Source organism: Mustela putorius, unplaced genomic scaffold (genome assembly GCF_011764305.1).
Source record: "Mustela putorius furo isolate JIRA1106 unplaced genomic scaffold, ASM1176430v1.1 tig00003845_pilon_pilon_pilon, whole genome shotgun sequence".
Taxonomy (NCBI): domain Eukaryota; kingdom Metazoa; phylum Chordata; class Mammalia; order Carnivora; family Mustelidae; genus Mustela; species Mustela putorius.
In genome coordinates this window covers 79,501,443-79,517,385 of record NW_025421998.1, presented here as the reverse complement: position 1 = coordinate 79,517,385, position 15,943 = coordinate 79,501,443, and the positions used below count along the sequence as shown (strand labels likewise).

The window sequence follows — 15,943 nt, the reverse complement described above, 5'->3', positions numbered from 1 at the left end:
AACTTCTGATCTATAGGAAAGATTTACCTGTTTCCTTGTACCGACTTGGCGTTCTCACCATCTTTTTCTCACTCAAGCCTGTTACTTAGAAAGGTTTTTGATATCATTCACTTCTCTGAACTTTACTTGCATTCTAAACCTTCTGATTGTCAAGCCAAAGGGTGTTTGCTGTTGAAGAGAGGGTTTTCGGATATCCTAGAATCCCTGTAGGAAATCGGACTCAGTAAAGTAGAGGGTCAGATTTGATCAGGGAATCCTCCATTCCACAATTTGGTGTAGTCTCTTGGGTACTTCTAGTGACTGTGCAGAGCAGAGCCCTGGAGAAAGGTCTGGGGGCAGAGCTGAGCCAGGTTGAGGGCCTTCTCATGAGTCAAACCTAAGCAAATGTTACCATCCTCCAGTCAAAGGGGCTTAAAATTGTCTCTTCATTGAAACAATATTAAACCAATTGGGGTAACTAGATATTCAGGGGTGTTCAGACATTCGGGAACATAGATTGTTGACCACTGACTTCTTACCAAACAAACAAAATACTTCTCTTGAGAAGCCATTGCCGCTTCAGACAGAAAGAATCAGATACTGGTATCTCACACCCACTCAATTCCATGGTAAGTACCACAACTAGCGCCCTCTACACCTTCTGCCTTGTTCAACACTATGGGCTGCTTCCAAGGAGTTTTATCTTAAATCTCACTGGGAGATCTGGGATGGAAGACTTCCAAGGCCAGAGAAATGGCTGTCCCCAATTTACTGGAATCTCAAGCACAGAATGTGAGTACCCGTCAAGTGCCTCCAGTGGCATCACAAGCCAATCTGATATTAGAACTCAGGCGCTCCCAGTGCCCAGATTCAAATTACTAGGCTGTCCCCTTCCAAAAACAGCAAATCCCCAGACATCTCTAGCACTCCCTGAGGTTGCAAAACACAGGCCACTGAGGTCAGAAAAGTATTCCTTCTACACATCTTCTCCCCTGAGAAGCCTTTCTTTCTTTTTCTTTTCTGATGATCAGGGATTTCCTAGCAAGAGCAGAGGTGGGGTGTTCCGTGATTGGGACAGTCCTCAGCAGTTTACATTCGAGGAATTTTCTCCAAGTATTTATAGACGATAGTGAGATGCCATATACATATCTAACATGACTTTTCTTATTTTCATGTGCGAGGATGACAATCTGCAGACATATCCTAAGACCAAGGTTCTTGGCTTTTTCAAGTTTGGCCCTGGCACTGCAGCTCTGTAGTAATGATGGTGAGAGCTTGAGTTTCACAGACACTCACTCTAGGTTAGATCTGGCATTTATAGACTCATCTCATGTCTTGTTCAAAGTGAAACAGCTGATAATTGCTGGAGCCTAGTTCAAACTCAGGTCTGTGTGACAACAAGGTGCGTATTTTCACTTCTTGCCCTATCCGGCCCTAAAATACACTACAGCGCTCTTAGGTGTGGATGTAGAATACCTGTATATATGGCACAAAAATGTGCTGTGTATCAAAGTAGGGATATGTGCATACAGTGTTTTGTTTTTGACCCATAAAAAACTTGAAGCAGCTCAGAGTTGTTATATGTCCTATTTCTGACTTGGAAGGTGACTATATATGTGAGAATAATGTGTCCTGAAGCCAAAATCTGGACACAAATGTGTGGCAAAAGGTCAACGCTTAACTGTGGTCTCTGGGTCTATCTTTTTTGTGGTTGCCATGCTGTCTGACCCATATGGACGGATTTCTCAAACGCCTGGATCGAAGGGAGGGTTACCCATGAGTGTTTGCTGTGCGACCTTGCTCAACACGCTCCTTCTCCTATCTTTTGCACTGTCATCCTATGGCCTAGACACACATCCTGTGACCAGCTGAAACAACCGAACCACATTCTTCAGTGGGCACTTGGTTTCAGTGTGCTTATAAAATTATTTTAAGTCAGAAATGGAAATACTCTTTTGAGATTGCTTCTTGAGAAACTAAATGAAACACTCCCACGAGAAGTCAGAGCTGCATCCTTGAATGTGGGCTATCTGAGAAAAAACAAAATCCACAGAGACCAAAACAACCATGCACATCTTGGCATCACGGGGTGATGTCATCCAAACTCTAGCATATCGATCCTGCCATGGTTCAACGGGCACCAGGGTACCATTTCTTGGCTTTTCCTGCGGCTCAGTAGGGAGAAGCAGCTGTTGCCTTCTCCCAGATAAAGTGACATATTCTGGGAGAAACAGTCCTAATGAGATAGAAATTCGTTCCCCTTACCACCCGGCCCATTCACAAACAAAAGCACGGTTAGGAAACTTCAAAATATAAGAAAAAAAGGTCAAATCCATTTCAGATACAACAGTTGTGTCAGGTTCATGGAAAACATCTCTCTCCTGAGTCACAAGGGTCAGAAGACCCACTTGCAAAACTAATAACATGGGCCAGGATCTGGTATCTTTACATTCAAACATTTCATGAATATACATACATAAAATGCATTAAAGAAAAATGTCACAGCTTTAGTATACTAGACTTTATTTAATATCTGAAGCAGCTTGAATGTGCTTACACAAAAATACATTGAAGAAAGTGTCAATGCTTTGATTTATTGAATATCTGAAATATCAGATAGTAGACTTACATCTTCAGTATGAGTTTTTATTTACTCAGAACAATACTTACAGGTAACAGTGCCTTTAGCCACAACTTGAACAATAGAAGAATCATGCAATATTATACACAAAACATTATAGTTTGAATTAAATACATTACAGCTCAAGTTATATAAAAATATATCCTCTAGGGAATACAGGAGGGTTAACACTGTAGCTCTCATTTCACGTTTATTTTTATGCTTATTTATCTTCTAAAGATAACTGAAACTAAATACAATTTTAAAAATTCACAAATCAATCAGGTATTACCATTGGAAAAATATAGTAACTCTAAAGATAAAAATAAATATAAGGAAAACATATTATTAAAATCTAAGAAAAACAAATCTAAATAATTACATGATTAAGGTTACATAGCCAATTCACAGATTCAGAACTATCAATTTACCATGATAGTGATGAGGTCACTGATTATTTTTGTCTGGGTCTTACACAAAATGTACTCATTCAATATATTCAACAAATAATTGTTGAACTTTGTGCTCCAGGGAATGTGTTTGGCTCTAAGAAAACACTGGAAAACAAAACAGACACAGAGCCTGTCCTCCTAGAGTTTCTAGTCTAGTGGGGCAGACAGGTGAGAACCTGGGGCCTGAAACCCAGCCTGAGAAGTGCTGAGCTAGGACCTCCCCTCCCGGGGAGGGATCGTCTAAGCTGACACCTGGAGGAGGGAGGAGAGGGGGAGAAGGAGATGGAAAGAGGATTCCAGGCACAGAAAGAAATTCAAAGACCCCGATGTAAAAAGGAGTATGGTCTATTTCTAGAATAGTGGTTCCCAAACAAAGGACCTCAGATATTTGCTGAGCCAGAATGAAATTTTCACCCATCAGTGAGGAAATGAAGATAATGTGGTAAATCTTTTCAAAACTAAAGTCATTCAATTACAATAATTGGTTTTACGACCAACTGGCTTTCTGGCATTAAAATGGCCATTCTTCTATAAAATGACAGTGATAGTAGATGATAGATTTTTTAAAAAAAAATAGATGACCCTATTTTTGAAATTAACAAGACAGAAACTACAGGTGTATAAAATCTGAAAATCTGGGAATCACTGTTAGAAGAACAGACTTCTAACAGGTGTTTAATATGGTTAAAGGAGAGGGGTGAGGGAGAAGTCAAGAGATAAAGCTAAGGAGGAAGGCAGGGATTTGGATCAGAAGGGCCAGGAAGAACTTTGGACTTTATCCTAAGAGCAAAGGGAATGATTATAAGCAGGGGAGTGAAACTCGACTTAGATTTGTAAAAGATCCCTCTGGGATGCTGTGGGTAGAACGTGTGTGGGATGGGCCAAGACGGCAGGCAGGAAGGCCGGTTAGGCAGCACGATTGCATCCCAGGTAAAAGAAGCTAATAGCTAGAATTAGGGCCAAATCCGTAAGACTGAGTAGAAGAAGATGTCTTCAAGGGACACACTTAACCAGGATTTGGTGAATTGCTATATTGGGTAAGACAAATGGGATGGTTGGAGTTGACGTCCAGGCTTTTCCTCAGGAAACTGTATTGATGATAATTGGGCTTAACTAGTGAGCTAGAGAAGATAGGCAAGGAGCCCCACCTTTTTTGGAGGAAGGTAGTGAGTTTATTTGGGGACATGTTGAGTTTGAGGTGCCTTTGTGTTTAAAAAGTCCATTGGGGGAAAAAAAAGTCTATTAGAGGGGCACCTGGGTAGCTCAGTGGGTTAAGCATCTGCCTTTGGCTTAGGTCATGATCTCCCGGGGTACTGGGATCCCGGAGCCCCATTGGGCTCCCTGCTCAGTGGAGAGTCTCCGATTCTCCCTCTCTCTGTGACTCTCCTTCCTGCTTGTTCTCTCCCTCTCTCCCGTGTGTGTGTGTGTGTGTGTGTGTGTGTGTGTATGTCTCAAATAAATAAAATCTTTAGAAAAAAACAAAAGTCCAATAGAACACTTGCTTACATAGGATGAGAGAAAGAGTTGAACTTCAGATATAAATTGTCTGGCCAACTGTATACAGTTAGTTATTGAAACCATCGACGTGGATGACATTTCTCCCAGAGAACACAGCACAAGAAGAAAACAGAGCTTAAGACACATACTAACGGGCTGGCAGGAGAGAAGCACCACAAAAAGCAGCCAGAGAGAGGAGCGATCGGTCGGGGAGGTAGGTGAGGGGAGAGCCAAGAGAGCAAGGTGTCCTGAAAACAAAGGGAAAGCCATTTCAAGGAAGGAGCAGACAGGAGTCCTATATGCTGTAGGACTCAGATGAAAGGACTAAGAATGCTCATTGAAATTAGCAACAAGGCAGTTATTAAAGACCTTGAGAAAGGGAGCAAAGGGAGCAAAAGCTAGAGGACAGTGTGTATCCGCAGGCAAGAAGGAGCTCGGTGTGGGTATAAAAGGAAGGAAAGAGCCAACAACTGGGGGTTTAAGACAGTGGTTCCTTGTTGTAGAAATGCAGGAGAGATGGACATTGTAGGAGACATCTGATGGGGAGAATTTGAAGACTTGCTGGAAGTGAAGATAATTAATAGAAATTCACATACAAAGTACTGACCGGCTTTTTAAAAAAAATCACAATGTAAAGGTCTTTAAAGATGTACAATATGGTGTCCCCATAAGAACACATGATTGTTATAAAATTGTTAATGGATTTAAATACACTTAAGTATATAAAATGATGCCAAGAAATTCTGAATGAACTCCATTTAAAAATATTTTTTAAATCACATTTAAAATATTATCTTTTAAATCATGGCAATTTTAGCTCTTGTCCATAAAGATCGTACTCTTTAAATAATATATATCTTTGGATGGTTGGTGGTAGAGGGAGCTTCTGCATTGAGGCTGGCTGGCGGAGTCGCTGGAGTCCCATAAGCCTTCGAATTTTTAACCGACACAAATGCTTTAATGAGCAAGGATTCTCTAAAATGTTGGGGAAAAATAAACAATAAAATAAAAACAATATTAGTGACTGAACTGCAAGACACAGACTGTTTTAGAATAACATTAATAAAGTCATTCTAAAAAACAGGTATGTACCCATTAGCAACTGGCGATTTTAGAGAAATCCCAAGTGTAATTAAATATCCCAGACCTCTCCTCCCGAATGCAGTCTCCAAGAAGACAATCGTTTAGCTGCTTTCAGTGAAAATAAGAATCTGGCTCATAGTGGGCATTCAGCCAAGATATGTTAAATGAATGAATGGAATTGACTTAAGAAAGCAAATGCTCACATCTCTTATTTATGTTTTAGAATTGAGTATATAATGTGAGAGAAATGATTCAATCTTAGGTTTGTTTCAGTGTTTGACACCTATACATTTTATATTTTTTTTTAATTTTTTTTTTAAGATTTTATTTATTTATTTGACAGAGAGAGATCACAAGTAGGCAGAGAGGCAGGCGGCAGGCAGAGAGAGAGAGGAGGAAGCAGGCTCCCCGCTGAGCAAAGAGCCTGATGTGGGACTCGATTCCAGGACCCTGAGATCACGACCTGAGCCGAAGGCAGTGGTTTAACCCACTGAGCCACCCAGGCGCCCTCTTTTTTTTTTTTTAACCTACCGTTTTTATTTTATTATTTTTTTAATTAAAAACAATTTTTTTTTGTTCCCTGCTGGGCTTTATAGTAACATATACTGTATTATTTGTTTCGGGGGTACAGGTCTGTGAATCATCAGTCTTTACACAATTCACAGTACTGATCATAACACATACCCTCTCCAAACATTTTATATTTTCAAAAAAATCTAATGTTACTTAAATATTTGATTTTAACTCTTCCTTTCTCTATATTACAACACTGATATATTATTCCAGCAGTACGAGCTAATGAAAAGGCAGCAGAGCACAGGTGTTAGCTGTGGGCTTTGGACTGTTGGCATAGATTTAAATCCTGGCTCTGCCACTTAGTGTCTGTGTGACCGTGAACTTAACCTCTGTGATCTCAGTATTCTCACCTGTGAAATGTGGCTAATGATGCGACCCATCTTGTAGGATTGTTTGAAAATAAAAATAAGTTAATTTATGTATTAGAAAACTGGTTGGCACTTTGTAATCACTCAATAATGTGAGCTATCACTCAGTTCAGTAATAAAAGACATCACATTTCCACTGCCTTTGTGATTAGAAACAAATTATCTTCTTAAAATTAAAACAATGTTTTTCAAAAACTAGGCAAAATTATTCTTACTCAAATAGGCAAAATAAGCCCATCTTTAAAAAAAATGTATTTTATTTTCTTCTTTAGCAAATGTATGGTCTTACGTATGTCTGGAGGAATCCTGACATCCAGTGGTTAGCCACACTCACAGCATTCAACTGACTTCCTCTCCAGTTGCATCAATGGGTGACTGAAACAATGTAACACCTTCCTGGTATTCTTCCTTAGATGGCCTTTCTACAGCCATCAGAATTGGTTATTCTTTTGTAATACAAACACATGGACAATTAATTACCAGTTAGAAGCAAACTCTCTTCTGCCTTTGACAGGAAGCACAGTGCTGTTGGAGAGAGTGGTTTGAAGTAAGAAAGACAAGGGTTCAAGTCTTTACTTTGTTGTTTTCTATGTCTGTAACTCTAGGTAATTCATGTATTTAAGACTTCTGGGTTTGTCTGTTTGTTTTCCCTCTTACAATCTCCAAAATGTTTTAACCTTCTTATTGCAAAATAAAATATAAAATAACTACACGCAGGTAGAGTTTCATAAGTTATTATTAGTGATTATGAGATGAACATCTTTAATCACCTCCCACGCCATGAATAGAAGAATTTCCTCAGTCGTCCCAGAAGTCCCGCCATAATCCATTGCAATCTTCATTCCTTCCCTGTAAGTTACCATGATTTGGACTATTATGGTCATCTCTTTATTTTTATTTATTTTTTAAGATTTTGGTGTTTGTTTGTTTTTTAGTAATCTCTACATGCAACATGGAGCTTGAATTTTACAACCCCAGACTGAGTTGCCTGCTCTACTGACCGAGCCAGCCAGGTGCCCCATGGGAGTAATCATTTCCTTTAGAGCTTCATCAGCTAAGTGTGCTATCCCTGTGCCACTGTATTGACACTGTATGTGTGTGTGTATGTGTGTGTGTGTGTGTATATATATATATATATATATATATATATAATTTTTTTTAATTTGTTAGGAACTTTAAGTCTCTTAATCCACAGGTTCTTTTCTCTACCTTCTTGTCTTTCTTTCGATTCATCTTTGAAGAACCAAAAAGCCCTGTGGTTTCCCACAGCCTAAACTTTTCGGATTGCCTTCTCATAGTGGAACTCCATGTTTCACGGCTATTTCTATTTCTTGCAAATTGACAGCTGGACCCAGAGACTTGAGCAGACTCAGGTCTGACCTCTTTGGCAAAATGATAGCTGGTGCTGTGTTCTTTCATCAAGGGCCACATGACAAGAAATTAGGAGGAGCTGATGCTTGGTGATTACGTCCATGAGCTGACTGGGAGCGGCAAAGTGGTGACATCTAATTGTATCACTTATTTTTCATTTATTATTTGGAATATTTTTATAAAGAGATGCCTTTGCTCATCTACTCTTTGGTTACTAGTGGCACAAATCATATAGATAAGGCAGAATAAATGCTCAAATCTTTTATCAATTTTCAAGACAATGAATTGATTTTTCTTACTGTCTAGAGCTGACCAATTTTTTAAAATATCATGTTTAAACATATTTAGTTGGTTTTAATTCACTGAAATAATTACCCTTTGGAAGCTGAAATGTCCCATCTTTGGGCAGTAGGAGCCTCTTCAAGTTGGCTTCTAAATTCTTTTGGCGTGCCTGGTAGTCTTTGAGAGTTTCTTTACAACATAGAATGACAGATATTCCATGTTCATCTTACACATTCCTTCTTGAGACCTGAAATCATCCTTTCATTTTTTTCCCCCTAGGAAATGGTCATTCAAGACCACAGTCTAGGGATGTTAATCATATCCCTAGTTTGCCATTATTTCTAAGTTTACCATTATTTCTAAGCCTTTACTGTAGACAGACAGACAGACAGACACACACACACACACACACACACGCTTCAGGTAAAATAGCTTGAGTTTATACTGATACTTCCAATTCAATTCAGTACTACTAGATTTTTCTTTAACCTTTTACATCTGTGTTTCCTTTCTTCCACACTGACAATCCTTTGTATTCTCAAGGATACAAAGAATAATAGAATTAGAATATTCCACAATCACTCACTTACTGAATGTATCTCTCATTCTCAGATAACAATATTAATATGATGCCACCACCATTAATTTGGTATTTTTAAAAAATGTTTTTATGTGTGTTCTCCCATTTTAAAATAGTCGTGCCATACCCACAGTATCTGAACATTCAACCCGACATATTAGATCTCCTCCCTTTTGGCTCACACTTGGTCTTGGTATTCTGTCTAGTGCTCAGTACTAGTCCTTATGTCATTACTTCTCTGGTTATTTTGGTTTGTCTGAAACTCATTTCCTAGGACATTCTTCAGAAGGTGAGCAGAGGAACAATACTGCCTGGGAGAATCTGATTTTTTTTCCCTCAGAAGTCAGTTGTTCTTTTTGCCTACATGACCAAAGGACATAGTAATTTGTAGTTTTGTATTTTCTTTTTATTACAAATTTTTCTTGTAATACAGATTTTTGTATTTATTCTGTTCCCTCAATTTTGTTTTCCTTTTTAAGGAAACTTATTGTTCATTTCTTTATTCTTGACCGCCTGTCTTCTATAACTGTCATTGACTTTCAATCCTTTGATCTATTCCTTCATTTCTATTTTATCTAAATGTTTTTCTTCCACTTCAGCTGCTGTTTCTCTGAAGGTATTATCTATTGCATTATTAGTTCTTGTTTTCATTCTAGTTCAGTCTTTAAATTTGAAATTATTTTTTTCTTTTTATTTCTAATTCTTCCCTCAGTTCTGTTACCTGATTTCTGAATTTTGATATGAATTTGTCAATAAACACCTGAGAGAGAGCATATCTAAATGGATAACTCTAACTCATTCCATTCACTCATTTACTCAGTATTTATTATTTACTACTCACTAAGTATCATGCAAAGCCCTTAGAATACAAAAATAAATAGATGCCTCTTCACATGGAGATTACAGTCTACCTATCTTATGGTATTATAGGAGTTACCTCTTAAAAAAATGAGTTCTAGCTGAAATGTTAATACAGTTATAGTAGTACTCATTACACAATTAAAGAATTGGAAAGTATCAAGAAAAGCAAAAAATTAGCATCTTATATCAGAGGAAGAATTAAGGATGATTAAAAAACCCAGATAATTCTGAAAATGAAGTAGCACTATGATGACATTAAGAGACTTCACCTATATACATTCTTCAGGAAAAAAATTCATAGGCAAAACTTTTTCCTTTTTTTACCTAGTATTTGACGGATTTCTGGCCATTCTCTCTGTACTTCTAATGCAGACTTCAGCTTAGCGCACAGAGGAATATAATCCATGTAATCGATTAACACACGAATAACGCTGCCTACCAAGTGTTTCATCCAAGGAACTGTAATAAACTCACAGAACTGGGAGAATTGATAAAATTTAATTTAGTAAGGTACATAAGCATTCAATTTTGTTATGAAAAATTGCTTTGTCTTTTTACAGAAAATAAAGTACTCTCCTTGTAACAAACAAAAAGTAAAAATAAACTGCTTATATCTGTGAAACTCTGAGCCCTGAAGCCATATGCATGACTTTCCAGTGTTTGCAATCAACAGAACATGGAAGAATCATGTTTCTTCTCATGATTCTTTCCATGTTTCCATCCCCAACATTCCACCAACTAGGCATAAATGATGAATTTCATACATTTTCACAGGCTTCCACATTCAGTTTCCAATCCAAGAAAAAGAAAGAATCTCATTTGCCTAGTTTTATGCTGATATTCCCATATTATTGCCAACCCAAATTCAAGAATAAGAAAAATATAAGTGTTGATTTTTCTCTTTTGGAACATCCCTAAATGAGCAAACATTAGGATGCTGACCCAACAGGAAGAAGAAAAGGATGTAACTCACCGGGTTATCTTTTATTACACAAGATGTCCACCCGGGTAGTACCTCTTCTTCTATCTCTGACCACACAAATGAATTTCCAAAGATGTCCCCATGCATGCACTCAAAGCACATCTCCACTTGATAGCCATTATTCAGCAACAGGCGCAGCATCACCTCATCATTGAGGGCATACTGAATGGCACTGGGGAAACGCGTGTCATTCACGTGCATAAAGTAACAATTGACGTTAGCTCCATGGGAGAGAAGCAGCCGGACAATTTCATGGTTATTGGCCCTCACTGCCACAAGCAGACAGTTGAGGGGGTCTAGGTTTGGGTCTGCACCTGCAGCCAGCAGGACTTCGGTGCACTGGATGTCATTGTTAGAAACGGCAAAATACAGCGCCGTCTTCCGCTCGTCATCATAGCTCCCAGAAATGTGGTCCGCGAGTGGGGTATTGACATCAAAGCCATTTTCAATAAGCAGTTCGAGGCACTGCACATTTTGTCCATCTGCTGCGGAGTGAATTGGTGTTAGCCCACTTTTCCGAATTGCATTTTTGGATGTTACTGGGATAAGATACTTCAGTGCACTAAAGGAAAAAAAAAGTCAAATATCCACATGGCATGAAAAAAAATGAACAGCTTAAATAAACCAGCTTCCTCACTAGACAAGTGAATGCAGTTTGTTTACTTTCTTTTATTTTCTCTAGATAACGCCATACAAAAACATGTTACATTTAACCTTTGTCCATTGGCTGATAACTTAGTTTAGTATAGTTTAGTTTTGTTTTTAGTTTCCCATTCTTAATATTCCTGGGGAATGTCCTATGCTTCCTGGGGATGTCCTATGTTTGGTTCTAGAATTGTGATTCCTCGGAAAACCTCCCCATCTTCCAATTCTTTCCAGAGTAAGCATTCTTTTATAAACAACCAAAGTTACTTAATGGGAAAAATATAAAAGAAAGATAGGCGTATCTGATGACATAGAAAAATGCTTCATAATCTTGACCATGAGAATCTTGGAGTCACAGGAAGTGACCTTGGACATTGCTCAGTCCAAACCCTCATTTAACAGAAGGGTAACAGGAAGTCCACAGAGGTGAAATGACTTGTCCAAGGTCACACAGTTGGATGGGCAGCAAGGACAAGAGCTTAGGCTTTTGAATTCTCATTCCTTTCTTCTCTTTCATTGCTTCCTGAGTACAGTGTGCTTCAGCAGTGGCCATGCACATCTTGCCAGCTTCCATATAACTTGCAATTAAATTATCGGCCACAAAAAGAGTCTTTATTATTCTATCAACCTATATCAGTCCAATGGAGATAACTCACCACAGCCTCTGTTTCTAAGAACCTGTGATAAACAGTTGTGAATTTCACACTTGACAGAACAACTAGACACGCAGGAGAGCCACAGGCAAGGATAACTTGATCTCTTGTGCCTAATTGAGAGCTACCATGTGTGAATTTATGAACGCTGGGAGTAAATCCAGGTAAACTTTAACAACATGTCACTTAGCGTCAATTAGGTGACACTGGCCACTTAACTTGGCCAATGTGGCCACTGAAAGCAATAAAGCCTAATGATTTCAAAGTTTTTGAACTTATAAAATATATTCAATTGCTTAAAAGCGTCCTCTTATGGTAGGTAGTTCAATATAGTGATTATAAACTTCTGTTGATGTGTTGATTATGGCACATGCTGTGATTTTAAAATCTATCCAAACTTTTTTTTAAAATTAAGAAATCTGGGGGCGCCTGGGTGGCTCAGTGGGTTAAGCCGCTGCCTTCGGCTCGGGTCATGATTTCAGGGTCCTGGGATCGAGTCCCGTGTTGGGCTCTCTGCTCGGCAGGGAGCCTGCTTCCCCCCCCCTCTGGCTGCCTGTCTACTTGTGATTTCTCTCTGTCAAATTAATAAATAAAATCTTAAAAAAAAAGATTTTAAATTAAGAAATCTGAACTTAAAATGAAACTTTTCTATTCAAGGATAAACTTGACATTGTAACATAATATCTGCTGGTATTAGTAAAAATTGGAGTAATACTGGTAATATGTCACAAAATCCTTTGCCCAACACAGAAGTTTCAGAAACTCTGTAGCCTTTTGTTAAACGCAATGGAAAAAGAACCAAAATGAAACAGAAAGGCATATTTGGTTGGCTTGTGCAGAGTGCTGAATTATAACTTATTTTCCTCCAGAAGAAACATTTTTTATTTCAAAAATAGTGTAAGTTCAGGGCACCTGGGTGGCTCAGTGGGTTAAAGCCTCTACCTTCGGCTCAGGTCATGATCCCGGGGTCCTGGGATCAAGCCCCGCATCGAGCTCTCTGCTCAGCAGGGAGCCTGCTTCCATCTCTCTCTCTCTCTTTCTCTGCCTGCCTCTCTGCCTACTTGTGATCTCTGCTGGTCAAATAAATAAAATCTTAAAAAAAAAGTAGTATAAGTTCAATGTGGAAATTTCATGAAGTATGGGAAAATAAAAAGAAAAGGAAAAGAATCAGATATTTCCATTTGTCCTTTTCTTTTCAGATTTTGGGAAGTATTATATAGATAGACTTGAGATTCTACTGCATATACAAGCTTGTATTTTTTCAACTGAAAATGATCATCTTCGGATTTATTACTCACAGATAGTGTCCCTCGTAGGCAGCTCTGTGTATTGGAAGATGCCCCGCTCTGTTGGGAACATTTCCACTTCCTCCATATTCCAGCAGGAGGGAAATGCAGTCGGGATTGCCCCCTCCTGCTGCCTCGAACAACACTGACGCGCCATCATCTGCCAGAGCAAAGACGTCACCACCTGGCAGTATAAACCACACGGCATGGTGAAAACTGGAGTTATCATGACATTGTCAAGACAGTGCCCTTAAAAATAAGGTGTTGTTTTCCTTTCTGACTAGGACTTAAAAGTATAGGATTAAGAACATCTGTGTTCTTGGTATTTTCAATAAACAATTATGTGTGCATGTTTTGTTTCATTAGAGAATCTTTGCATCTCAACAATGTCTGAGAAATCAACAAGTCAGTTTACCTTGTAGACAAATGCTCCCAGGGAAAGGAAAGGGGTAGATAGCTTAATTAAAAGACAATGTTAACACTCTATTTTGTTTCAACAACTGTCCTGTAGGTGCTGTGTGTGACCCAGTGGAAGGTCCTAAAATGAGTGAATAAGACTACCTGAAGCAGCTCAGGGGGGAAGTGAAACAAAATATCATCAAAGAACACAAGCTGTGTGACATTCAAGTGACATCAGGACTAGGAGCCATGATGTAGAAGGAGGTCTGTGCTTGAATTCTGGCTCTACAGCTGACTGGGAGGGCCTGGGTTAGCTACTTCTATGAATATCCATCCCTTGTTTGTAAACTAGAGTGATGCTGTTTACTACATAGGGCCCAGATGACAATTCTATGTGGTTGCACGGTGCGGGGCTGCAAACATGTTAGCCTTTTTTCCAGAGAGGAGCCTTGAGGGAGCATATGGCCCCAGCCTTTATTTTCGCTGGGGAAACTGAGGACCAGAAGTTTTACCAAGGCTAGGGTGGGACCGCAAGGAAATGGTAGAAGCCAGTTTAAGAATTTGGTGTCTTAAAAAAAAAGAAAAAAAAAGGGTCTTTTAATTCTTGGTTCTGCCATTGGAAGGCTCAAAGGAGGGCAATGTCACAGCCTGTTAGGAGAATCAAGAAAGGCTTTAGGGAGGAGGTGTCTCATGAGAGTGAGTTATGTTGGAGAATATTCCAGATGAGGGGAAGGGCCTGGCGCAAGGCCAGACAGAGGGAATGTGGGTATATTCCGGAATCCTGCTGGTCTCGTGCAGGTGGGGTACAGGACACATGTTGAACGTAGTGAGGGACAGACCCAGAAAAACAATTTGGGATGAAGCAGTGGGGCCCTGTGCATGACTCCCGAGAGTTTTCTGAGTGCACTGTTGTAGCTGCCCATCCCAGGGGACAACCGAGTGGCAACACGTCCAGTGGATTCTCTGACGGGGAGTCCGGAAATGGGCAGCATGGTAAGGAAAGACTGCCCTGGTCCAGGGAAGATGCGGGGAGCCTGCCCAGTATGAAACCAACGGGGCTGTCACGGTACCAGCAGGAGGGAGAGACACCCTGGGACTCGGCAACTTACTGGATTTGGAAAGGAAGGCGATGGAGGGCGTAGAACTAAATCTAGGCACTCAGTCTTGGTTGAGAGCGATTATTATGTCAAAAGCGTGAAAGAAGAGGAACTCTGCTTTGGAGAAGCTAAGTGTGGGGTGCTGGCGAGCCATGTCTGTGGGGCTGGGCCATCTCTAGAGAGAGCAGCCAGGGTGACCACGCAGACTGGTAAGTCGGGATGTAGAGGGTGTAACTGAGTCACGGAAGATGGGGCTTTCAACAGGGCTGGGGGGCGGGGTGCTGGGTACCAAAGCCTGCTGCCCAGGTACACCCAGGAGAGGAAGGGAGGCCAAGGAGGGATGTAGAGAAGGAAATCGAGAGATAGGAGAATCATTAAGAACGTGTGATTCCTTTTCCCGTACCTCTGTGGATGAGGTGTTCCAGCACATCGCAGTGACCATACTCGGCAGCAACACCCAGCGGCGTGATGCCAAATCCGTCTCTCAGGTGGACATTGCCTCCGTGGTTCAGCAGCAGAGCTATGATGTCTTTGCGGCCTTGTTTGGCCGCTTCGTGCATCGCTGACCATCGCTTGATGCAGGGCTGGTCAAGGCTGGAGTTGTGTTTCAGCAGAGTGAACACCATGTCGTAGGAGCCCTTTTTCACAGCTGGAAGATGATTTTACAAAAGAATATTAACAGTAGGCATATGAATCTGGATCCTTCAGATGGTGTGAAACGAACTACAAAATTTAGTATGAAAACAGATATTCTCTATTCCCTTTTCTTCTACAGGAGGATACGGTAGTTTTCATTCCCTTCTAGTTCTCATAACCAGGATGATGTTGCCTTCTCTTTAAGACCCTGGCCTCAGGTGGGCTAAGAGTTTTGTGGAATATAGGGCACTTCCCTAAAATAAGTTGTTGTGTGTACTCTTTCTAGAATTTAGAGAATGAAAATAAACGAAATAAAAATAGCCTCCATTATTGGGTTGAATAAATTAAATAATGTATGGAAATGCTTAGTGTGTAGTAGGAGCTCAATAAATTACAACTGTTATTATTAATCTAATTTCATCACTTCTAGAATCCTGGTGCCACATGTGTAAATGTTTATTAAGTCCCCTTCCCCCCCACCCCTGAACGATTTTTGTTTCGTTTTGTTTTCCTCCACCAAACAAAGCATCGAGTATTCAATGAACTTCCCTTTCCCGTGATCTTAATGGGGCGTTA

At 39.9% G+C, this 15,943-nt stretch overlaps 1 protein-coding gene across 4 annotated transcripts in view; it reads right to left on the bottom strand.

Annotated features, from left to right (window-relative positions):
• Window positions 1-4,466: 4,466 nt before the first annotated feature.
• ASB15 (ankyrin repeat and SOCS box containing 15) overlaps window positions 4,467-15,943 on the bottom strand; it is a 31,615-nt gene continuing 20,138 nt past the window's right edge. For 3 of the 4 annotated variants that reach the window (XM_004741869.3, XM_013050821.2, XM_013050829.2), the window contains 5 exons: window positions 15,135-15,380; window positions 13,248-13,419; window positions 10,643-11,213; window positions 9,994-10,147; window positions 4,467-5,523 (listed from right to left, as the gene is read on the bottom strand). In XM_004741869.3, coding sequence (XP_004741926.1) covers window positions 5,351-5,523; window positions 9,994-10,147; window positions 10,643-11,213; window positions 13,248-13,419; window positions 15,135-15,380 — 1,316 coding nt within the window. In that variant the 3' untranslated portion in view covers window positions 4,467-5,350. The remainder of the gene's footprint in view (window positions 5,524-9,993; window positions 10,148-10,642; window positions 11,214-13,247; window positions 13,420-15,134; window positions 15,381-15,943) is intronic. The other variant, XM_013050832.2, reaches the window with a different exon arrangement.